Source organism: Zalophus californianus, chromosome 17 (genome assembly GCF_009762305.2).
Source record: "Zalophus californianus isolate mZalCal1 chromosome 17, mZalCal1.pri.v2, whole genome shotgun sequence".
NCBI classification, from domain to species: Eukaryota; Metazoa; Chordata; class Mammalia; order Carnivora; family Otariidae; genus Zalophus; species Zalophus californianus.
The window spans coordinates 47007509-47032961 of NC_045611.1; the positions used below are offsets into that span (position 1 = coordinate 47007509).

General features: G+C 50.6%; 1 protein-coding gene across 3 annotated transcripts in view; it reads right to left on the reverse strand.

Moving 5' to 3' along the window:
* Positions 1–15281, reverse strand: part of LOC113936551 (Fc fragment of IgG binding protein) — a 41045-nt gene extending 25764 nt beyond the window's left edge. For 2 of the 3 annotated variants that reach the window (XM_027619903.2, XM_027619902.2), the window contains exons 1-6: positions 15225–15281; positions 12565–13788; positions 10275–10621; positions 7295–7865; positions 4587–5191; positions 1689–2256 (exon numbers count right to left, since the gene is read on the reverse strand). In XM_027619903.2, coding sequence (XP_027475704.2) covers positions 1689–2256; positions 4587–5191; positions 7295–7865; positions 10275–10621; positions 12565–13788; positions 15225–15279 — 3370 coding nt within the window. In that variant the 5' untranslated portion in view covers positions 15280–15281. The remainder of the gene's footprint in view (positions 1–1688; positions 2257–4586; positions 5192–7294; positions 7866–10274; positions 10622–12564; positions 13789–15224) is intronic. The other variant, XM_035725320.1, reaches the window with a different exon arrangement.
* Positions 15282–25453: the final 10172 nt, after the last annotated feature.

Below are 25453 nucleotides of genomic sequence, written 5' to 3' on the forward strand. Positions count from 1 at the left end.
CCCAAATCAACACGGTGTGCTGCCCGGGGGGTGTGGAAACCTCTGGGGACACAAAGGGACACTTCCAAATACTGCTGTGAAGTGTGGGGACAATGCATGATGAAACCTCCCTGGGTAAGGAATCAGGACCAATGTCGCTCCCAGCAAGATGGAAGGAGGGTCTGATAGAGCCAGCTGCTCAGAGGACAGGAATAGTTAAGTTTTACTGTGTCTCTCTGTGTGCCTGACTTCCCTACAACTCAAAAGGATTTCAGAGTGGAGCGACATTGCTGGGCCAGAACCCCTTCCACCCACTTATTAGTATCCTATATATGAAAATCAAAAGCAGAATTGATGTTGAACCTGGTCTTGCTCAACAGCAGACATGAACTTTTGGGGGGAAGCTGCATCCATCTCACTAAGAGATGCCTTTCCAGTACATTCTACTCTTTACGTTGAATATTTTTATCAGTTGTGTACTAATGATACTTGCAATGATAATTCACTCCACCCTTTTTTTTTTTTTAACATTTAGAGTCTGATGGTCTCAGGAATTTCTGATGATAATGAAATGTTCTTCACAGGTGTCTATATTTGTGGCGAAGTATGATGGGGATTGGGAAAGATGGATGATGGCCACGCCTTCTTCTGGGCTTGGCCATGGTCCTGGCTTTGGCTCATGGGATGACAGCAAATGGGACACCAAGCAGAGGCCTGAAGTGTGCTTGCCTAGTGGGGCTCGCCCACGCTTGCCGCTCTTTGGAACCTTCAGACCACTGTGTGAAGCAGCCTGCACCAGCCAGCTAGAAGATGAGACCGAGTCAGCAGGGACAAGCAGTCCCGGCTAAGGTCCCCCCAGACCAACCAGCCTGACAACCACCAGATGTGTAAAGTCAGGCCATTGTAGACCATCCGGCCCCTGCAGAACCACCAGCAAGACTGCAGAGATAAACCACGCTGCCCCAGACTAGGAGATCAGCCCAGGAGCCCGTGGAATCATGAGAAATAATAACTACTTGTTGTTTTAATCCACTTTTCACTTTGGGAATGTTTGTTACACAGCAAGAACTAACTGATGCAGTGATCTAAAAAGAGACTTTCATATATTTCAGTATATTATGCTAGGTTAAATTCTGCTGGAACTAAAAATCTCTAGAAGGTCAGTTCAGGAGAGTGAGATTTTTTTTTTCCTGTTTTCTCCCCCATTATATCCTCAGTGTTGGGAACACCAGTAGGTGTTCAATAAATATTTGTTGAATGAATGAATGAATAGAAGTTGAAGGAGAAAAAGAAATTATGTGACATGCATGTATATATCATGTATATTTCAACGGACAGTGATGTGCGCCATCCAGGCAGATGCTGTAAATGAGTGAAGTGGGCCAGATGGTGACCAAAAAACACTGGAGAGGGACCAGGCTTCTTCTAAAGGCAGCCCTGCTACTCGTCTCTGAATGACAGCTGCCATATAGGAAACAGACCCGGGGCCACCAGATATTTTTGGTCATCTTACAAATATTTCCTGCATCTGTGACTTCCCAGGCATGTAACCAAATCCTCCTAAGCCTCTGTTTCCTCACCTGTTAAATGGGTGCAGCCACAGTCCCTACCTCAGAATACCCCTCTGAGAGTTACATGAGTTAATGCTATGTATACATTAATGAATATTCATAAGGCCGAGCCCCCCAGCTGTCACTCCCGGTACTCACGGCAAAGCTTCTCACTCCTCCAGGGGTGCACAGTGGCCCCGATGGCCTGGCACGCAGCGGCATAGGTGGCCAATGCCTCACATAGCGGCCCAGACTGGCCTGGCAGCAGGCAGCGGTCATAGACACAGTCGTGCAGGGCACCCTGTGGGTCCAGCTTGCCGTGGCACTCACGGAAGGGCCCCGTGGGGTCCGCAAGGATCCCACACTCCTTCTTGCTCTGCAGCTGCTGGGCCACCAGGGAGTCCAGGTTGGGACACTCCCCTGGCTCAGTTGCCCCACAGCCTGGCCTTGTCTCCTCCTGCCAGCTGTTCCCAAAGGCCAGGGCATTGCCAGCTTGGCCTCCACCCCGCAGAGCCAGGTCATCATTGGGGTTCCCATTGAAGTTTCCGCAGAGCCCACATAGGGCCCCAGCATAGCTGCTGGGCACCTTGACAATCACACGATTGTTCCAGTTGTAGGTGACAGTCAGGCCAAAGTCTGTGCGCACAACTGCATCTTGGCCCTGGCGGAAGACCTGCACCTGCCCATCTGCTGCCTGGAGGGGCAGGTGATGAAGGATGCCGTCCACCTGGACAGAGATGAAGGAGGTCCAAGGGGTCAGGGTATTCATGGCTGGGTGTCCCGCCCTTCACTCACTTGGCTCCAACTATTCTGAACTCCTTGCTGTTCTCTTGAGCACACGATGCTTGGTTCCACCTCAGGACCTTTGCACTTGCTCTTCCCTCTGTCTGGCATGCCACCTACCTGTCTTCAACCTGCAGCTATCAGCTTAAATCCAAATCCCTAACCCATGGCCTTCAGAGCCTATAGGGTCTGTCTCCCCATTACCTCCCCGACCTTACCATCTCCCACTCCCCCTGCCTCACTCAGTCTGCTCCAGCCACACTGGCTTTCTTGTTATTCCTCTACTTCTCTCAGTTTAGTCCAACTCTAGGGCCTTTTCACTTTGCCAAGAACATTACCCAACACTTGCCTCCTGGCTGCTTCCCCTTCAGCCTTCAGGACTTGGCGCAAAGCCAAACCCCTTCCCTACAAGGTCTTGTTTCACTGAGACTCTGTCTACCTCTGTGCCTGCATCACCTGCCACATCGCTCACTCAGCCTCCTTGCTGTCTCCCTGAACACACCAAGAGTACTCCCACCTCGGGTGCCTGGGTGGCTCAGATGGTTAAGCATCTGCCTTCGGCTCAGGTCATGATCCCAGGGTCCTGGGATCGAGTCCCTCATCGGGCTCCCTGCTCCTTGGGAGCCTGCTTCTCCCTCTGCTTCTCTCTCTCTCTCTCTCCCTCTCCCTCTCTCCTCCTCTGTCTCTCATGAATAAATAAATAAATAAATCTTAAAAAAAAAAAAAAAGAGTACTCCCACCTCATGGCCTTTGCACTTGCCCTGATAGCTTTGATCCAAATCCCTTACAAGGGCCTAAAAGGCCCTAGATGATCTGAGCCTCACTGCTCTCCAATTTCGTTCTCCGGTACTGCCCATCCCCACCCCTGCAACTCCAGCCAGGCATTCTCATCTTCTCCTGGACTCCACGAGCTCAGTCCAGCCTCAGGGCCTTCACTGTGCCTTCTGCTTGTGACATTCCTACCCTCTTCCACGTCCCTATTCTTTGCCTGGTTGCTTCCCCATCATCCTTTATGTCTCAGCTTAAAATAGAACCCCTCTCCCCACCAGGCCCTGCTCGTCCCCACTTTTCTGACCTCGTCTCCTACCGATCTCTCTATCCCATCCCCCCAACCTCACTCTCAAGTACAGCCGCACCGGCTCTGTGCTGCTCTCCTGTACTCTTCAAGCTTGGTTCAGCCCAGCCTTTGCACCTGCTGTTCCCTGCACCTAGGAGCCACCGCTCTTCACCTCGTGGTCTCTGCCTTGTCCTTCAGGTTCTGGTTGAAATCAAGACCTCCATCATAGCCATCCCCTCCATCATCCCCTCCCACCATTCCAGCCCCGTGGGCCTCCAGACTGTTCCTCTGCCCTCTTGTTTGTTCCTGCCTCAGGGCCTTTGCACTTGCTGTTCCTTCTGCCTGGAATACTATTCCATCCACTTCTGTCCCTGCCTGTTCCATCTCTCTTCTCAAGAGGGGCAATAGGATGTAGTGGTTAAGAAAGTATAGGCTCTGGAGCCAAACAGCCTGGCTTCAAATTGTGGCTCTGTCACTCATTAGCTGTGTGACCATGAATAGATAACTTAGCCTTTCTGCGCCTCAGTTTCTCATCTAACAAGATTAGCTATTTCACAGAGTGTTGTAGAGATTGAGTTACTATATGTCAAGCATTTAACGTGTAGAAATAACTTAGTATGTATCGGCTATGATTATTCCAGACTCAGTTTAAGTGTCATCTCAGAGAGGTGGGAACATAAATATGACTCATTATGCCCTCTGTTTATCTAGAAGTTTCTCTATGCCAGACACTCAGCTTTATGGGCAAAATTTCCTTTACTCCGAGGTCATTCTGAGGATTCTGACCTAAGGCCTGTAAAGGGTTTAGTGGTGGTGCTTGGCACATGGAAATTTCCTTAGTTTTCCATTTCCAATCCATCTTCCTCCCCAGGACATGGGCCACTGTCCCAAACTGCTCAGTAATAATTATTTACTAGAGCTGTGAATCTTACAACCTCACCCACGATTTTTATCTTTTTTTAAAAGAGAAAAATCTGTGGTTCTTGACTTCTGCTGGGTGGTGGACCCAGAGGACAAAACGAAAGCCTTGAGAGACAATCACACAGCCAAGGAGAGGCAGCACCGCCCGTTTTGGGGTCCCGGGCCTTAAGCACTGGCCACAAGGTCTTCTTCTAACAGACCCCCGGCCCCACCAGGGGTTCAGAGCCCCTTCTCCTTAAGGGGGATTTCCTCCCTCTCTGCCCCCTCCCCACCTCCCCTGGCCCCGAGTCACTCACCAGCACTTGCCCAGGGGATTCCCGGCGCACAGCCACTTTCACGCCACGGGCCTCCACGCGCACGGCGCGCGTGTAGCTTACGGTCTGGCTGCCCCGGTGCTCATTTTCCACCAGCACCCGGAAGGCGGGCAGCGCTGCCGCCTGGTCGCAGGAGCCGACCAGCAGGTAAGTGCACGTGCCCATGAAGTCGAAGCGCCGGCCGTCGAAGCTCACGTAGTGCGGATCGCCGGACGCCTGGCAGCTCCCGAAGCGGTCGGGGTAGCAACCCAGGAGGCCGTTCTGGACGCGGCAGCGCTCGCCGGTCGGGCAGCCCTGCGTGTCCTTGCAGGTCACCTGCTGGGTGGCGCCGTTGCAAGTGCAGAGTCGCTGGCACCGGTCGTCCGCCCACACCTGCTGGCCGGGCGCGAGCGGGCGGCCCTCGAAGATGCAGCCGCACGACGAGGCCTCCACGCAGGCGCCGCCGCTGGCCACGAAGCCCGGGAGGCACACGCAGCCCTCCACGCACCCGCGCCCGGAGCAGTTGGCCGGCATCGCCTGGGAGTTGCAGGTGGCGGGGCAGGCGGGGCCGCACTGCTCATAGCGGCTGTTGGCGGGGCAGTTCAGGGCTGTGGGGGGAGGGGGCGGGGGAGGGGGCGAGAGAGAGAGAGAGAGAGACGGGGAGGGGGGTCAGGCCAGCGCGACGGGCCTGGTGGGGTGTCTGTCCGAAGGGCTTAACAGGACTTCCATCCCCACGCCCTGCTCCTGCCCCCGGAGCTCCCCATGGCGCTTCCATCCCTCCCGGTGCTGGGGCCCCAAACCTCAGAGACATAGTTGACTCCTTTCTTCCTTCATTTTCACGGACAGCCAATCTGTCAGTAAATCCTGTGAGCTCCATAGTCAAAATCTCTCCAGAATCTGCCCCTTTCTCTCACCGTCGTCCCCAGCCTGGTCCCGTCCCCTCTCCCCCAAGCAGCCTTTTGCCTGGTCCCCCCCCCCATAACCGCCATTCAGCCCTCACAGGCTGTTCCTCACAAGCAGCCAGAGGGGCCCTGTGAACACCAGTGAGGTCCCTCTCCTGCTCAGAGCCCTCTTGTGGTGCCATCTCAGGGAAAAGCGGGGATCCTCCTGGTGGTCCACGGAGCTCCCCATTATCTGCACCCATCGCCTGTCTCCTCATCTCCTCTCATTCTCCCTTTGGTTCACTCTGTCCCAGCCACAGAGGCTTCCTCATATGTCCTCACACTCCCACCTCAGGGCCTTTGCTGTTCCCAGGGTCTGTACTGGCCGTTCCTCAGGAGGCAGGGCGGCATGTGGTTAAGAGAAAGCTACTGGAGCCCAGACAGCCTGGGTTCAAAGCCCAGCCTCCCCTTTTAAGCTGTGTGATTGTGAGCAAATGACTCCAATCACCCCGTGCCTCAGTTTCCTCATCAGGAACATGAGATAATAATAGTACTGACCTCACAGGGTTCTGAGGAGTCAATGAGTTCATCTGTGCAGAGACAGCCCATAGTGTCTTTACTACTTAGCTGACTCCAGTGTCTTACCCTGCTCTCGGTTCCACTGTCACCTCCCCAGAAAGGCCGTCCCTGACCACCCTCTTCGTCAGCCTCTCATCACATGAACTTCCTTTCTTTTGTTCTTTAAAGATATTCCATGGTTTGCGGCTTACCGGCTGTCTCCCCAGCTAGGATATAAATTCTGTGAGGGTGGGGGTCTGGTCAGCCTCAATCCCTCACTGAACCGCCAGCACCAAGGACAGGATGTGGCCCGCAGGAGATGCTCATTCATTGAGAAATGAATGAGTGGATGGATCCACCAATCCCTCCTTTGCACCGGGCATTGGGGGAACTTGGGAGGGTGGGTGTTTACTGGGCAGTGAGGTTAGAAGAGTGACCAAGACAAGCCCCACGTGGCCTCAGTGTCTCCCCCAGACTTACTCCCCCTCTGGAGTCCCCGTCTCAAGCCCGAGGCCCGGGCCTGGACACCTCCTCTTCCCTGGGCACTTGACTTTCTGTCTCCTGAAAATTTCTTTGGGAGCCTCTCCAGGGCAGGGGCAGGTGTGTGCTGGCCCCCATGGCACCCATCACCAGCAGAGGAATGGGGCCATATAGGGCCTCAGGGAATGATTGTGGATTGAATGAATAAATGGGCGAATGAATGATTAAGTGGATAGGCACCTGACTAAGGAGCTTGGACTTTATCCAGAGGGCATCGGGGAGTCACGGAAGGGCTGTGAACGAAGGGACGTTTACATTTCTGCTTTGGGACTCGGAGTACTACCTGTCACGCCAGCTCCTCTCTCGGCCTGGCACCCATGTCCTGCTCCCCCTTTTACTGTCTCGTTCCAGTTTCTCCTACAAGTTAGGGATTGGGCATCCCTTTCTCTAGGAAATCCTCCTCGATCCCTCCCCCCACCCAGGCTGAGTTGAGAAGCTTTCCTGGTCGCCCATAGCCCCCTGGACGTCCCCCCTCCTGGCCCTGTCCACTCTGCCTGTGCCTGGCAGAGCCTAGCAGGGACCACCCTCGTGGTGGTCCCTGCCTCGGCATGTGTCTGGCCCAAACTTAGGCTCGCTGTGGGCACGGCGTGGCCATCTCGGCCATCCCTGCGTCCCTGGCACGGTCCAGCTTCAGGCTGCACCACAAGAAGTGCTCAGATATGGAGCAGGTGCAAGGAGTCCCCTGCCTCCCACCACGCGCACCCCCAGCCCCGCACCGAGGGCGTCACTCACGACAGTGGGCCAGCAACCTCCAGTTCCCGACAGAGATGCCAAGCTCCAGGCAGGCCTGGGCATAGGCGCTGAGGCTGCGGCACAGGCTGGACCGGTCCCCCTGGAGCACGCACAGGTCGTACACGCACTCCTCCAGGAAGGGCCGGGGGGGCAGCGCGCCGTGGCACACGGCGAACGGGCCGCCGGCCTGGGTCAGCATGCCGCAGAGGCGGTTGCCCTCGTAGTGCTGGGCCTGGCCTGGGGTGCAGGAGGGACAGTTGTTCTGGCAACCGTCCTCACACAGGTAGTCCTCGTCGTCCAGCTTCCAGCTGTTGGCAAACTCCACGGGGTCAGCTACCAGCTCCGAGTCGTAGGTAAGGAAATCGTCATCGGGGTTGTGGTTGTAGTTGCCACACAGTCCGCACACCTGGCTCTGGAAGCGCTCGGGCAGGCTCAGGGCCAGCTGGCTGTCCCAGTTGTAGGTGACCACCAGCCCGAAGTCCAGCTCCACTACGGCCTGGGTCCCGCTCTGGTACACGCGCAGGCGGCCCTTGACCAGGGAGACGGGCAGGCGCGAGCGCTGGTTGTCAATCTGCAGGGGGTGGGAGTGGGGGGGGCAGCGGGCGGTCAGATCCTGTGTGGTCTGGCCCTCACCCCTCGAACCCTCCCCACTCGCCGCCCCCTGCCCTGGCTGCCCTGGGATTCCTTCTTGCTGTTGCTGCCACCGACCAAGCCTTGGGGTCTTTGCCCTCACCTCCCTGTGGCCTGAAATGTTCTTCCCCTAGATGCACCCGTGGCTCACTCCCTGACCTCTGACCTCTTACAAAAGCTTTGCTCCACCGTCACCATGGCAGTGAGGCCATTCCTGACCACTCTATTTTATGTGGCAACCCCTCCCTACTCCCTATGCCCTTTCCTTGCTCTATTTTTTTTTTCCCTATAGCTTCTAACATATCATTTGCAAATTTCTCATGTTTATCATCTGCCTAACTCCGTAGACTGTCAGTCCCACAAAGACAGAGCTTTGTGTCTGCTCTGCTCGCGGCTTCCTCTCCTTCGCCTAGAACGGTGCCTGGTAGGATCACAAGTGCTCAATGAGTGAATGAAGACGATGCTGTGTTAGATAAACATTCACCGGGCACTGCCTCTGGGCCTGGCCCTGGCTGGGCGATCCGGGGAGTGATGACCGAAGACAACACACACCCTGCTCTCCTGGGGCTCCCAGTCCAGTGAGGGAGGCAGACTGGTCACTAGATCAGAGTGACAGATCAGAGGGATCAGGGCTGGGATGGTGGGAGCGCTAAACCTCTGTCAAGTCACTGACCTCTGTAAGGATCTGACAAAAGTAACAGGGCTCTCTCTCTGAAAAACTGCACAGCAGATGCAAAATTCCACACATAATTTCGGGGATTTTGAAGTCCCTCTGAGCTTGTGCTCAGTCCCTCCAGATTTCTAGAACACCTACTTTAATCCACTTGCTTATTAATCTCACAGATCCACCTGCACACCCACACAGCGAGGTGGGTACAAGAATGCTCAGTTCTGCGATATTTGCCATCGTGAACAAAACATCCATCGGTGGGAGACTGAGTTACCCAAATGACGGGGCATCCATCCAATGCAGAACAGTGCAGGTGTAAAGAACAACAACAAAAGAAAGCCGAGGCTCCCTTGATGTTGATACGGAAACAGCTCCAGAAGCTACCGTGCAGTGTAAAAAACAAAGTGCAGAACAGAGCAGACGGTACAGTACTCTTCGCTAAGAAAGGGGAGATGGAAGAATGTAGGTTTGCCTTGCTTGTATTGGCATAAAGAAACCCTAGGTGAAACCTCAAGAAATCAGTAAAACCGGGGAGTGGGGGAGGGAAGGGAGAGAAAGCAGATGAAGACAGGAGTGACAGCCAGACCTTCCACAACATGCCCTGTTTGTTTTGAGCTATGCTGATGCTTTACCTCTTAAAAAAAAAAAAAAAAAAAAAAATCGCAGCAACACAGAAGAAATTCACAAGTACTGTGCTGAGCAAAAGAATCTTCCCGCAAATGGCTTCTTCCACTGTGTGATTCCATTAATATGAAGTTCTTGAACAGGCGAAAACTAATCATTGGTGGGAAAAAAAATCAGAACTATGGTCGCCTCTAGGAGCAGGTTGGGATTGTCTGGGAAGGGGCATGAGAGAATGTTCCAGAATGATGAATAGATTCTATATCTTAATGGAGGTTGGGGATGCACATTTGTCAAAATTCCATGAACTTAAGATATATGGATTTTTATTATGTGTACATTTGATATCCAAAGTAAACAAAACTGGGACAGCCAGCTGGCCCTGAGCCTGCCCGAGCGCTTCCAGAGCCAGGTGTGAGGACTGTGTGGCAACCGCAACCACAACCACAACCCCGACCCACAACCCATACCATAAAAATATGGTATGAGGCAGAATGGTAAAGAGGTTAAGAATAGGCTCAGGAGGCACCCTGCCTGTGTTCCCAGCTCCATCTCTTACTGGCTCGGAGCCCTTGGGAAGTCGCTCATCTCTCTGGACCTCAGTCTCCTCACCTAAAAGTGTTAATAATAATGCCTCCCCCAACAGATTGCTGTGAGCATTCCATGCATTAATACATGGAAAGCACTAAGAAACAAATCCAGCACATAGCAGGTGCTCCTTGAATTTAGTGTTTGGTCACTGAAGACATTCCCCATTGTTGGACAGCTTGTTTCTTTTCTTTTCTTTTTTTTTCTTTTGCTACCCCAAACCACGTTGGCATAAACTTTTCTTCCACCATATCTCTGAGTACCTTAAAATTTCTAGAAGTGGAATTGCTGGACGAAAGGTATTTCAGGCTCTGATTTTCAAATTCCCCCTCCCCAGCCCCCACTGCTCCCTCCTCTGTACTCCCCACCCCACAGCGGAAGGCTTGGGTTTGGGGCCTGACACCCAGGCTTTGCTTCCTCCTTCTGACTGGAGGCTCATAGGTATTAAACCTGAACCCTTTGGACACTTACCCGAGCGAAGCCAACTTCCCCTCGGACCAGAGATACTGTGTGGCTGTAGGCGCGCACGTTGACCAAGCCCACGTAGGAGACCCGGCGGCTGCCCCGGTGCTCATTCTTGGCCTCCACACTGAAAGCCTGCAGGGTCTGGTCGTTGCTGCACAGCTCTGCCATCGAGTAAAGGCACGTGCCCATCATGTCATAGCGCCGGCCGTCGAAGGTGGTGTAATGGGGGTCACCTTGGGCGCGGCAGGTGGCCACGGGGACCGCCACGCACTTGGCCTGCTGATCCACCACCTGGCATTTCTGCTGGGGACTGCACTGCACGTCTTCGCAGGAGGGTTTCTGGGACAGCACGGCTGGGGAGGGGAGGAAGGGGGTGGCAAAGAATAAAGAGTCAGGGGTATCCTGCTGTGCAGAGTTCGGGCAGTGGGCTCACAACTACCCGTGGAAGAAGTGGGGAAACTGAGGTCTGGAGGCCCCCTGGGGAGATGGCTGCCCAGGCATGACCCAACAACCCCAGGTATTCTAATTCCCTAGTTTGACAAGGCTCAGCCCAGAAGAACTGAAAGGTAGTGAAGAAGGATGGGCAGGGATCATCATGGAAATGTCTATTTGTGGTTTTTCTCTCCCCATGTCCCCCTTCCTGTGCATTCCCACTCAGGTCAGAAGGCTAAGGAATCTTTTTTAAGGACAGAAAATGGAAGTCTCTGCCTTCCTGGATCAGGCTGCCTAGGTTAGAATCCTGGCTCTGCTGGTCGGGCGGCACTGGAGAAGTAATTTTAAACTCTCTATGCCTCAGTTTCCCCATTTGCAAAAAGGGGGTGATAACAGCACATTCTTCACAGGGATATTTGGGGAGGCTTAAAGAAGCTAAAATATAAGTAGGGTTTGGCCAAGGTGGTGAGTGTTACCTGTTATAATGAATCACCTACCCCTCTCCTATTTGACTGTTCAAGCCCAAAGTGGCTCTTTGAAGGTGGGTAGCTTGCACGCCTGTGGTTGGAGGGGGCATTTTTTGCCAGTCCTGGGAACTCTAATGTCTAGAGTCCTAGCTTGAAGCAGGAGGTCCACATAGGAAGAAATAGCCCTTCCTCCCCTGCCTCCCAGTGTTCAAAATTTCTTGCTTTCTGTCTGCTCATAATAACTTGCCAGATACCCCCTGAGAGCTTTACAGATGTTAACTCATTACTCCCTCACTCCAATCCTGTGAAGGGGTACAACCATTAACCCTATTTTACAGACAGGGAGACTGAGGCCCACATAGACGAGGTCACATGCCCAAGGTCACACAAGCAGAGGTGGGATTTGAACCTGGGAAGTCTGGCTTTAGCATCTGTGTCCTCAGACACCACATTGCACTGCCTGGGGACAGTTCCTCAAATGCTCTGAGCGTAAGGTTACACATAGGGCCAGGTCCTAGGGATTAACTATGTTAACACACACAGGACATCCAGAATGGTCTCCGGTATATTGAGAGAGAACTCCCCCCGCCCCACGGTAGCCATTGTTATTTATCATACTTTTAGACCTCCTGCATTGGGGTGTAAACATTCCTATAGGAGGTGGGGGAGTGGTAGTTAACCACTGGTATAGTTGCTAAAATAGCAACACATTAAAAATAAATAAATAAGGGCGCCTGGGTGGCTCAGTTGGTTAAGTGACTGCCTTCGGCCCAGGTCATGATCCTGGAGTCCCGGGATCGAGTCCCACATCGGGCTCCCTGCTCAGCAGGAAGCCTGCTTCTCCCTCTGACCCTCTTCCCTCTCGTGCTATCTCTCATTCTCTCTCTCTCAAATAAATAAATAAAATCTTTAAAAAATAAATAAATAAATAAATAAAAGATCAAAATACTTCCAGACTGTTTGATAAGAAGCTGCTGACCTGAGCCCACTCCTCCCCACAAAGATCCCTCCCTCTAGGCACCTTGGCTCTTTCCTAGGACTCTATCCCTAACCCCCGTCCCCCTGCAAAAAGCAACTGACAAAGGGCTGAGGCCAGACACCTGTCAGACACCGTGGAGGCTTATATATAGGACCCTGCTGCCGTGCTCTGGCGGGCACTGCTTCTGACTAGTGGGGACCTTGGATCGCACTGGTGGCTAAATATTTAGCGGTTCCTTGAGGGGCTTGGGTAGGGAGGAGCTGGGAAGCCTTAGGGAAGGGGAGGATGGCAGAGAGGATGGAGGTGAGGTGGGGACAGCCCCAGGGGAGCAGGTGGGTGGGGAAAAAGGAGAGGGTGAGAGAGCCAGCCAAGGGGTCACGGGTTGGACAGGGCCGGGGGCGCATTTCCCATCACTCACTTCGGCCGCAGGCACCTGCTGTCCCATAGCTTATGGCCTTGAGCAGCCCGAAGGTGAGCAGCCCGAAGTTAGTAGTGGCCTCAATCATGTGGATCTCGTCACTGGGGCCAAGGTCCACCTCGGCATAGGAGAACTCACTGCCGGGCACAGCTGTCCAGGAGAGCTTGGCCCCCATCCTCTGCCCGTCCATGGTCAGCTCGTTAACCGCCTTTGTCTGTGTTACTACCAGAGCCACACCCTCAGTGCCTGGCACGCTCTTCACCACATAGGCCGGGCAGTAGGCTGCCACATCTGGGACCAAGGCCAGGTGGGGGTCATAGGTTATTTGGCCCCTTGTGGCACCTGTGCCAAACTGCAGGACCTGGATGCCCACGTCTGCAGACAGGTAGAGCGGCTGGGACGGCCGGATCTCAAACTCTAACACATCGCCCTTCTGGAGCCCGCGGGAGCCAGCGGTGCCCCCCTGATTGTAGCTCAGCTTTGTGGTCTGGCTGGCCATGACATAGACCAGGTCGTAGTGGGCCTGGGAGGACAGAGAGGGCACCACGTAGCGGGTGCCCCAGGCGAACGTGGGGAGTAGCTGCTCCACCACGTGGTTGCAGTTTGTGTGTTTCTGGGCACAGCTGTGGCCAGAGAACACAGCCACCGGACCATTGGCTGTGATCTTCGACCCCGAGAGCTCAGCTGTGCTCTGTACCTGGGCCACCTGGTAGGGCTGCAGAGTCAAGGTCACAACACTGCCCGCTGGGTAGAACTTGCCCTGGAATGTCGCAGACCCCTTCAGCTGCATAGTGACTGAGGCCCCCGCTGCTCCCACCACCACGGCAAACTCCTTGACATTCTTGGACGAGACGCCGGGAGGTGTGAGCGCAAAGTACTCAGTGCCCAGAACCCGAACAGGCCACAGTCGCGTCAGCTCTGCTGTGTCGGGCTTCGTGTTTACAGCCTGCGCAGAGATCTCACGATCAGAGTGGACCGTCACTGCATGCTGGAAGACCTTACTGCCGACCATCTCAGCCTTGGAACTGATGTTGACCATGACTGACTGCCCCGGGTTCACTGTGACATTCTGCCTGGTACCATCTGCGTGGCAGTGAATGGAGACCGAGGCAGGGCGGTCCGACAGACTGGAGAGAAGGAGTTGGAGAGAGGCCCTGTGGTAGCTAGGCAGATAGTTCTGCAGGAAGGCTGCAAGGAAGTCCACGGAGGTCCCCTGGGTCAACCCTGGGGGTTGGGGGGAGAGAACACAGTTGCACGTCTGCTCACCCAGTCCTCTGAGAAGGAAGGCTTTGCATTGCGCCTAGATACCACATTGAAATATCAACTCGAGCTTTTTCTCCCCTCGCTTTCCTTTCTCCTTATTTGCCTACCAGCCTTTCTGGCTTTTGTTTTCTAAAAACCTGAACGGGGGCGCCTGGGAGGCTCCGTTCCTTAAGCGTCTGCTCTCGGCATGGGTCATGATCTCAGGGTTGTGGGATCAAGCCCCACATCGGGCTCCCTGCTCAGTGGGGAGTCTGCTTCCCCCCCCCTCCTCTGTGCACTCCGTCTCTCTAAATAAGTAAGTAAGTAAATAAATAAATAAATAAAATAAAAGCCTGAACACTTTGGACCTGATGGGCCAGGCAAGTAATGCAAATGTGGGAAACCATCTGGATGGCCAGTGTGCGAATCAGAGAATTCATATGCCAAGGAAAGCGGGTAGGGTTAGCCTATTATCATGACGATTTATGGGCTCTTCCCCCCCCACTTTTTTTTTATGCCAGACCTTACCATTTTTCAGGAGAAACTGGCTATTTGAATTTCCATGTGAAATCTCCAACCCCAAATTGTTTTAAGTGCTATGGGCCTCAAACTGGCTGGATTCAGGTGCCGGTTTATGACTTCCGTCTTAATGAAACATGGGGGGTGTAAAGGGGGTTAAGGGAAGAAGGAGATTATGGCAATGTGGACAATATGTCTCCTAGAAAGAGGGAGGAGTGGGTGCTTTTCAACACCCCCAACTAGGGAGAGATTCTCCAGGGCTGGGAAGAGAGGGAGGGAGAGGGGAAGGGGGAGGGAGAGGGAGATGGAGAAAGAGAGAGGGCAGGGGAGGACATCTACAAGATCTTGGAGAGAGTATGGGGCTATAGAAGGACTCTCTGCTGAATTAGGGGAGCCTTGAAAGATGTCCCAGTGTCCCACAGGGCCAGGGCATCAGGGACAATGAAGGCTTCAGAAGTGACCTAAGCAGATGCTGACTGATGACTAGACAGCTCTGAGGCCCCATCCTTCTCCGGTACTCTGACTTCACCTGAGACTCCAGTCCTGGGCATAACCCTGGGGAATCGGGCACCAAGCCCTCCAAGAACGACTTGAGTGAAATTTTCCATCACCTCAGCAGCAGGAGGCTCAGAGTCAGAGTTTTAGTTGAGTTACAGAAAACTGACAAAGTGGAAGACTTAAACCGGGGGACCGCGGATTTTATCTGCTTCTTTCTAGGACAGAGAGAGAACGGGAGGATCCCACCACAGCTCTCTACAGAACGTAAGGGGCCTCGCGCCCACCTCAGCTAGCCTGGTGTGGCGCTGGGAGATGGGGTTGTGGAGGGCATCCAGATGGAGGGTGCTGACCGTGGCAGGCAGAGTCCCCCAGACGAGAACAAGGATCTCAGTCCAACTTACCACACAGGAGGCTTGCTCCTGTCCAGAGTGTCCACCAGCTCCACAGGGAACCCATGTCTGCAGAGGGGAAAGGGAGGGGGTCATGGAAGGTTAGTCTGCCCCTCTGGCCGGGCACTCTTCCAGGGAGGACGAGGGCCACCTGGGCACCAGGGAGGTGGGCCGGATCCAAGGGCCAGTGTGCGTGTGTGTATAGGGGAGTTACATGTCCAGTGGGTCTTGTGGGGGGCAGGGAGGGCAGGAGAGGGCACGGAGGGGGAGTTAGGTGTCCAGTGGGCCCAGTGGGGGTGGGGTGGGGAAGCCTGGAGCCAGGGGCTAGAGTAGGGGACCTGATATCCCACTTCTCTAGGGGATCCCAGCCTCTCTCACCTGCAGGTCCCTGGAGCTGCAGGGCTAGCCCCTGGGCTGGGCTATATAGTGGAGTTTCGTGGCTCCTCAGACCACACCCTGGGTCACCTGCCAAGAAGATGGAGCCAACTTCCTGGAGGAGGCTGGTGATCCCAGGGCCAGGTGGAATGGGGACCCTGAAAGCCTGGGAAGGGTGGAGGGCAAGCCTGGACACCTGGGTCCTTAGAGGGGTGTGAGAACAGCTGGTGGCTGTGGCCTGGGAGCCTGCTGCACACTTCAGAACTGGAAGGGTGGTGTCCCTGAGGGAAACAGCTGGGGAGCAGGGTGCTGGGAGCCTGGGTCCCCGGGGGGTGGGGGAGTAGGGGCGGAACGTGGTGTTTAGTCTTGTTTGCTGGTTCGATGGTTGGATCTCTCCCTTTGCCTCCTGCCAGGAACAATAGCAAAGGACACATATCCGGGTTCTGGCTGCTCCCTAGTCCCCACAAGCTGATGCCTCCTGGTCCCCAGCCATCCACATCCTGTATGCAGGCAGCACTGTGGTGTCTGGGGTGGGCAGGAATCTGAGCACCTGAACCTAGGTCAGTGGGACACAATACCTCCAGGACAGCAGGACCTCCTGAGAACCTTGTCTGCGAAACGTGAACATCAAAATTAGCCTCACTGGGGACTGTAGGTGGGAGGCAGGCTCTTCTGGTGGGGACCCCCGTGGAGAGCAGGGCGGGAACTGGGGGCTGGAGCTGTGTGTGAAGAAGGATGGAGGCCCCTGTTTCCTGGTTCCACGCAGACACTGGGTTCTACTTCCTGGAGAATTATTTGTTTTCTGGGAGGTCTTTTTGCCCTGAGAAGGGACTGGCTGGGGGCACCTGGGTGGTTGTCAGTTAAGCGTCTGCCTTCGGCTCAGGTCATGATCTCAGGTCATGATCTCAGAGTCCTGCGATCCAGCCCCACGTTGAGCTCCCTGCTCAGCGGGGAGTCTGCTTCTCCCTCTCCTTCTGCCCTCCCCACCCCCAGCTCGTGCTCACTTTCTCTCTTCTCTCAAATAAATAAAAGCGAGCGAAAGAAAGAAAGAAAAGAAAAGAAGGAAGGAAGAAAAAGAAAGAAAGAAGAAAGAAAAGAAAGAAAGAAAGAAAGAAAGAAAGAAAGAGAAAGAAAGAAAGAAAAGAGAGAGAGAAAGAAAGAAAGAAAGAAAGAAAGAAAGAAAGAAAGAAAGAAAGAAGAAAGAAAGAAAGAAAGAAAGAAAGAAAGAAAGAAAGAAAGAAAGAAAGAAAAGAAAGAAAAGAAAGAAAGAAAAAGAAAAAGAAAAGAAGGGACTGGCTAAGCAGGCTTTGGGGACCCCTGTGCCTCCCATCACCCAGAATCTACCTGGGATGGGAGCCTAGGTGTCACATGGGGAGCAGAGGAAGAAACTACCGCGAGGTGGTGTGGCCTTTGGGGTCTGTTCCTACAGAGGAGCTGGCTTGACCCATGCCCTGGTCTCCTTGAACCCACTGTTAGGACTCATTGTTTGCTAGGGAGTTTCCCCAGCAGCTGCAAAGCCTGGGCACCCTCTCAGACAACACCCCATCAACTGCTGCCCCCAGGACTCCCTCTCTTATCACCAAGGCCTGTGGGTGGCTGGGGTGGGTGGGGGCTTCTGGCATCCCCCACTCAGGGGCAAGTTCCCAGAGGGAGAGATAGAGTTGAATGGGACCCAAAGTCAACCAGGAAAATGAAGTGAGCAAACAGGAGACTGGATGAAAGCCAGGGATGTCAGAAACAGTGGGGGATGGGGGGTGGCTCACGGGAGTAGGAGTTTCGCAGGGAGCAGTGCTTGGCTCCCTGAGGGAAAACGAAGGACCAGAAAGAAGGACTGGCGGGATTCATAGGAAGGAAGCAGCTTACCGCAGACCAAGGTGGCGAGTCTTCTAATCAGATACCCCATTGTGGTCTGAGACAGGAGAAAATGAGGGGCGAGGGGCAGAGATTAGGGTGAACCTCAGGGGTGATCATGCCCCTCCAATCTCGTCTAAGCCTTGAGGTCTCCCCTTGGTTGACCCCGGAGAGAAGCCTTTGCGTCCTCAAAAATCCACTCTTGGGCGCCTGGGTGGCTCAGTGGTTAAGCGTCTGCCTTCGGCTCAGGTCACGATCCCAGGGTCCTGCGATCGAGCCCCGCGTCGGGCTCCCTGCTCCACGGGAAGCCTGCTTCTCCCTCTCCCACTCCCACTGCTTGTGTTCCCTCTCTCGCTGTCTCTGTCTCTGTCGAATAAATAAATAAAATCTTAAAAAAAAAAAAAATCCACTCTTGCCCTTTGCAGCCAGAGTCCCCAGAAATGGGGTGGTAGTGGGAAGTCTCATCATTTAATATGTTGGATTTGACACTGCTTAGGACCTTCTTCTCACTCCTTTCAGGGCCCAAGGGGTGTGTGTGTTTGTGTGTGTGTGTCTGTGTGGACACACCCTGTGGCCTACTCTATCCAATCTATTCTCAGAACACCCTTATCTATTCTTGGAAATCCCACTGGAGAGAACCTGCGCACACATTTCTTTACGGTCAGAAAGCATGTCCGTCTTGCCCCTGAATCCTCACTCCAAGCCCAAACAGAGGTGTTTGTGAATCTAAACCTTCTGGCCTCTCCCTGAGGCAGGATCTGCAGGGGACAGATCTGCGCTCAGTCATACACTTGAGACCCCTGGGACCCTCGGGGCTTGTCTGGGCTTTACAGACCAAGGGCACAGCTGGAGAGAATTTACTCTCTGCAGCTAAATGTAGATTAAAAAATTATATTTTATTTATTTATTAGAGAAAGAGAGAGAGAGCGCACAAGCAGGGGGAGCAGCAAGCAGAGGAGAGGGAGAGGCAGGCTCTCTGGCGAGCAGGGAGCCCGATGTGGGGCTCGATCCCAGCCCCCAGGATCAGCACCTGAGCCAACTGAGCCACCCAGGGCACCCTGCTAAATGCAGATGTGCTGGCAATTTCTAATATCATTCCTTCATGTCTGGGTCCCACAGGGATTCCTGCCACCACCTTGGGGAACCCCTCCATCTCGCAGAAGCTGTCACTAACCTCCCTTGACCTCATTCCCCCCCCCGCTCAATACTCTTCCATGCTGCCCTGTCCCCGTGAAGGCAAGTCCACGCGCTCGGCAGGATTATCTCCATGGTCTGCCCCTGTCACTTGGCCACCCCCGTGCCATTCCTCCTCCTCGGAGCCCCCTCCTTGATATTCTGCTTGCTGACTCTGTGTCTGGAGTCCCGACCTCACTTTCTGCGTGGCTTATTTCCCAAGAACCCAAGCTAAGGCCAGTCTGTTTCATTCCTCTTCTACCACACTGACTACTTGTTCCCTTGCTTAAAGGAGATCCCCTCCCCTTTTCTCCACGCTTGAAACTGAGAGTCTTACTGCATCCACAGTCCCGTGCCTCCCCACCAATCTCTCTTCCACCCGCCGTAGTCTGACCTCCATGCTCACCAAAACTGTGTTTGCTGGGCCCTTATTTGCCAGTTGGTTCTAGCTCCTTCTGTTACATTTGACACGAACACTTTTCCCTTTTCTGTCTAATGCCCGGGCTCCTGGCTGTCTCAGTTGATGGAGAATGAGACTCTTGATCTCGGGCTTGTGGGTTCCAGTCCCACATGAGGCATAAAGATTACTTAAAAATAAAATCTTTAGTGGGATGCCTAGGTGGCTTCTAACACCACAGATTATTTAGCTTGCTTTAAAATTTTACCTCAATGGAAGGACGCCTGGGTGGCTCAGTGGGTTAAGCATCTGCCTGCGGTTCAGATCATGATCCCAGGGTCCTGGGATCGAGTCTCCCATCGGGCTCCCTGCTCAGTGGGGATCCTGCTTCTCCCTCTGTCTGCCACTCCCCCTGCTTGTGCTCTCTCTCTCTGACGAATAAATAAACTGAAAAACATAAAATCTTAAAAAAAAATTTCTCATGCCTCTGTTTTCAGGATATCACTTTCTTCTGGATCTTGTTACTTGGTTTTTTTCTTACAGTGATTCCTTTAACATCGGTGGTTCTCAGATTCTCCTTCTCTAACTGCGTCTTTTCTCTAGGAAATCTTAACCTGTGTCTACCCGTGCTAATAGAACTTTCTGTGATGATGAAAATGTTCCATACCTGGCAGTGTCCAATGTGGTAGGCAAGAGCTACATGCAGCTACTGAGCTCTTGAAATGTGATTAACGCCAGGCAGGGACTGAATTTTTAATTTTTTTTTTTTAAGTAGGCTCCACAACCAATGTGGGGCTTGAACTCACGACCCTGAGATCAAGCCCTGATCTGAGATCAAGAGTCAGACACTTAACTGACTTAGCCACCCAGGCACCCCAATTAATTTAATTTTAATCGATTTAAATTTTAATTTAAATGGCCACCTGCAATTTGTGTCTATACGGGACAGGATAAAACTCTAGCGCTATGGCTAACACAGGCCGCATTTCATCCAGCTATCTAGCTGCCTATCCATCTGTCACTAACCTATCCACCTATTTGTTCTCTTTTATACCCACTTTCCATTCCTGTTGTCCCCTTATCAGTAACCATTCTAATGTGATTCATGGGAATAGTTTTTAATGTCTCAGTGGAATAAACTAGATATATTAATAAGTTCCTGTTCTAAAACAAAAGGTCCATGGCTGAACTCTCAGTTTCCAAGGGGAACACTTTATTGATATTGTAAAAATCTAATAGAAACAGAAAAAAAGGGAAATCTGTGTATAGGTGAGGACAGTCATAAGCAGTAAAGGAGAAAAAGACAGTTACATCAAATCAGGTACTTAGAACATCCAACCTCATTGGCTGGGGAAGCCCCGTGGAGACAGCCAGGCTGGAGTCCTAGTGGAGAAACCTGGGTGGAGCATCCTCCCCTCAGGTGAGACCTTCCAACCGACTGTCCCCATTAGGACCGTGTTTATAGGGCAAATGATGGGGTCTGAAGTTAAACATTTGTTCACCTAGTTAAACATTTGTTTGCCTACGTGCTATGTGGAGTGAGCTGCATTTCTATGTTATCATGTCTTTACATATTCAAGGAGGCTAGGCTAGGTGTGTTTGCCTCCCGTCCCAGCTCCCATTCTGGGGGGCCAGCCCAGCTGGAGCCAGAGGGGATACAAGGCACAATTTATAGCTCTAGGTGTCCAGGTCAGAAGGGCCACTTCTGACCTGGAGGCCCGCTAATGTCAATGAACCAGGCTCCCAAGGTCACTTATGCAGCACGAGTCTGTACATGCAGGTCAGGGTGGTGGGTTATGCCAGGACAAATCACGGAAACCTCCGGCCATACAATACAGTGCACGAATCATAAACATATACAGCTCATTGAGTTATCTCAAAAAAGAATACACCCTCATAACCTTTACCCAGGTCAAGAAAGAGAAACATGCCTAACATGCCTAGCATCCCAGAGACCCTCTTCTTGCTTTTCCCTAACCACTGTCCACTCCCTCCTTCTCAACAGAGAGCCAGTATTTTGGCTTCTAACACCCACAGATTATTTAGCTTGCTTTAAATTTTTACCTCAAGGGCACCTGGGTGGCTCAGTTGGTTAAGCGACTGCCTTCGGCTCAGGTCATGATCCTGGAGTCCCTGGATCGAGTCCCGCATCGGGCTCCTGCTCGGCGGGGAGTCTGCTTCTCCTCTGACCCTCCCCCCATCTCATGTGCTTTCTCTCTCTCATTCTCTCTCTCTCAAATAAATAAATAAAATCTTTAAATTTTACCTCAATGGAAGGACACCTGGGTGGCTCAGTGGGTTAAGCATCTGCCTTCGGTTCAGGTCATGATCCCAGGGTCCTGGGATCGAGTCCCGCATCGGGCTCCTTGCTCAGCTGGGAGCCTGCTTCTCCCTCTCCCTCTGCCTGCAGCTCCCACTGCTTGTGCACTCTCTCTCTCTCTCTGTGTCAAATAAATAAAATATTTTTAAAAATAAAATTTTACCTAAATGGAATTATACGTCTGTGTTGCTTTGTGACTTGCTTCTTCCGCCGGGTGCTATCTTTGTGCACAAAACCATAGTTCATTTTCATTGCCACATGGAACTCCCTTGTATAAAAATTACCACAGACTTACCCATTCTACTGTTGATGGACATTTGGATTGTTTCCAGTTTGGGCCAATAGATCCAATCTTTCGGTGCTCATGTGCATCATTTCTGTTGGGGTATGCTGTGGGGTTTCTAAGGGTAGAATGGCTAGATCATTGGGCTCAGCTTTAGTAGATGTCACAAATGCGCTGCAGTTTCAACTCCCATGGTCATGACCATTCTGGTGGCTCCACAGCAATATTTGATCTTGTTAGACTCTGTAACAAAGTCATGTTAGCCATGTTAGAAGTGTAGTGCTATCGAGTTCTGGTGTTTATTTTGCATTTCCTGGAGATTTGTCTCTTGTCTTTCTGTTATTGATTTCTAGCTGATTCAATTATGGTCAGAGAACATACTCTGTATAATTTCAATTCTTTTCATTTTGTCATGGTTTGCGTTATTGCCCAATGTATGTTTTCTTTTGGCAAATGTTCCATGTATCCTTGGAAAGAATGTGCACACTGCTATGTTGAGTGGGGTGTTCTATAAATGTCAATTAGATCCTGTTGATTGGTGGTGTTATTCAGTTCTTCTGAATATTCTCTCTAGTAGTTCTATGAATTGACAAGAGTAAGGTTTTGAATTCCCTAACTATGATTGTGTATTTGTCTATTTTGCTTTCCAGTTCTTCTTTTTTAAGATTTTATTTGTTTGTTTATTTATTGAGAGAGAGCACTCCAAGGTTGGGGGAGAGGGAGAGGGAGAATTTCAGGCAAACTGCACTGAGCTCAGAACCCAACGTGGGGCTCAATCTCACAACCCTGAGACCATGACCTGAGTGGAAATTCATAGTTGGCCGCTTAACTGACTGAGCCACCCAGGTGCCCCTCACCTTTATGTTCTATCAGTTTTTGCTTTGTGTATTTTGAATCTCTATTGTTTGTTGAGTATGCATTTTGGATTGCAATGCCTCTTTGTTAGAATGATCCTTTTATCATTATGTAATGTCCCTCCTTGTTCTTAGCAATTTTTCTTTGCTCTGAACTCTTACTTAATTTGATATTAATATAGTAACTTTTGGCTTTTTAAAGTTAATATTTTCACATGTCTTTTCCTGTCCTTTTACCTTTATTCCACCAATATTGTTATATTTCAAGTGAGTTTTTTGGAGACAGTTATAGTTGAGTTATGTTTTTTAAATTCCCTCCACCAATCTCTGTTTTTGATTTTGTGTATTTAGATAACTTACATCTAAACTGATTATTGATGCTTGGTCTTAAGTTTGACATTTTATTACTCATTTTCTGTTTGTTCCTTTTGTTTCTCATTCCTCTATCTTTTTGTTTTTACATTTCTGTGGGTTATATGAGCATTTTTTAGAATTCCATTTTGATTTCTATTCTTTTTGAGTGTATTCCTTTGGACAATTGTCTTACCATTTGATCTAGGTATTACAGTATGAATATGTAATATATCATCTAAGTCTAACATCAGTATTTTACCACTTTGACTGAAGTGCTGAAACTTTACTTCTATGCATATCCATTTACCTCCCTCACTTAAAAAAACATAATTGTTTTAAGTATTTCCTCTGTCTACATTGACCACCATATCAGATGATGCTATAACTGTTTTGTTGTACTTAGAGAGGGGTATGGAGAAATGAGTCTCTACTGTCCTGTATGGAAACAGAAGTCATGACTTCTTATTCAAATAATTTATTTGTAGGTTCTTTTGATTCTCTACTACATAATCACATTGTTTATGAAGAATGAGTTTAACTCCTTCCTTTCTCATCTCTATGTCTTTTCTTTAGGCTTTCCAATACATCACTGAGTAAAAGACATGATGGGGGCATCCTGGTCTTACTCCTGATCACCAAGCAAAAGCTTTCAACATTTTGCTATTAAGTATGATGCTTGCATAGGATTTTAGTAAGTACACATTATTGTGTTAAAGAAGTTTCCTTCATTTTTAGTTTCATCACAAGTGATGTATAGCTTTATTAAATGATTCTTCTGCACCTAGCCCAGTGATGTTAATATCCATTGTTGATCATTAACTAATCATTACCTAATTACTGATCATCCAGTTAAATCAGAATTTCAGATAAACTAAATTAATTTTCAGTGTAACTATGTTCCATACAATCTTAGTATAATTTTGTAAGTATGTCACATGCAATTTATTTGCTAAATCTGGCAAACTACCTGGAGCCATTATTTCATTAGGGCATTTGCAAAATGGGGGTTTCTAATTTATTGTCCTTTCTTCATTAATTAGCTACTATCAGAGAAACATCTGTATACTTCTGTACTATCCAGAGAAACATTCCCCACATTAATTCTTTGGGTACCCTGAGTTGCAGTTAATAGAGAAAAAGCAACTTAAATGTTTCCATTTTCAGGTTTAGATGGTTCTCTCTGAAGAAAAACAAACATGGTGTATATGTATTTGACATGAATAAATAGATTTTGAACATATTTGATGTTTCAACCCATTACTGTTCTACCTTAGACCAGGAACCTCCTTAATTTATGACATGACAGGATGTTTCAGGCTCATCTTTGTACATTTCTTGACCAGATCCAGAATCAGCCATTTCTCAAAGAGACTGGATCCCTATTGATGTGATGTGGGCCAGGACGAACAGTCAAGAAAGAATTCTTAAGATGTTTTCAGTGCAAAAATTTGCTTTTATTAAAGCAAGGGGACAGGACCTGTGGGCAGGAAGAACTGCACTAGGGTTGTGAGGAGTGACTGATTATATACTTTTAAGTTGGAAGAGTAGAAATAAAGGAAGTTTCCAAAAGGATTCTCTTATGTTAAAGAAGAGTTACAGGATCCTGGACGTCTGCCTATTGTCAAGCTAAGGTTGCTTTATGTCTCTAGCAAAGCATCAACATTAAGGCAGTTGTGAACTCCTTAAGGATTGTCATACTCTGCCTATCTCAAGCACCAATCTGAGTGTTCATGTCAATTAGAAACCCAGAAATATTTTTGTGGTAATCTGGAATGTATACACAGCATTGTTTTTATGATAGCATAGGATCTACCTTGTGCATGCCATTCTATTTTGTAAAACTGCCTTACGCATTTGTGTTACTTCAGTATTTAATAGGGTAATGCTATTTCGAGATTTATGGCTTTGACCATGTAGTTATTAAGAGCTTCCGTGTACCAATCCAGTCCTAAAGAGGGAACAAAGATGGATGCTAAGTGGTCATACCAATGAAACACGGAACATATCCACTGTTGTTTTAAATTTGGAAGGTTGGTTGGGTTGGTAATTGTTTTAATAATGTGTCTGTGCATCCAGACAATATCTAGAGTACAGCAGCCTATCCAGCCTGGGGGAAGCCATGGCCACAGGTTACAGCTGCATAGCCATTGGGTCCTGTTAGGAGCCAGCCATCTAATTCTGAGTCTCCTTGTCCAGTCAGTAGCAAACCAGTTGGTGGCCTGAAGAACAATGATTTGTGAGCATATTTTTGATGGCAGCCATCATAACTGCCGTGTGCTATTTGTTGCTGTGTGTTGTTATAACCCATCATGAAATATAGCAGTATTTGGGTCATAGATCAAATCTAAGACATAGTTATATAAGGAATGCCAATCTGTGCCCTGAAATGGGGAGACCCACCAAGGCAGACCAGATGTGCTTGATATAGGCGGCAGAATTCCACATATCCAGTAAGCTTTTGGTTTTGAAGTTCTGCATAATGCTGTGCCCATCGTAAGAAGGAATTGCCAGTATAAATCAGGGGAAAAGAGAATGAGAAAGAGGTACAGCCATCATTGCCATCTGAAGAGAAAGTTTGAGGTCTACCATAGGAGTGAGGAGGTGTGTTAGCTGGCACACTGGATTCCTGTGGGG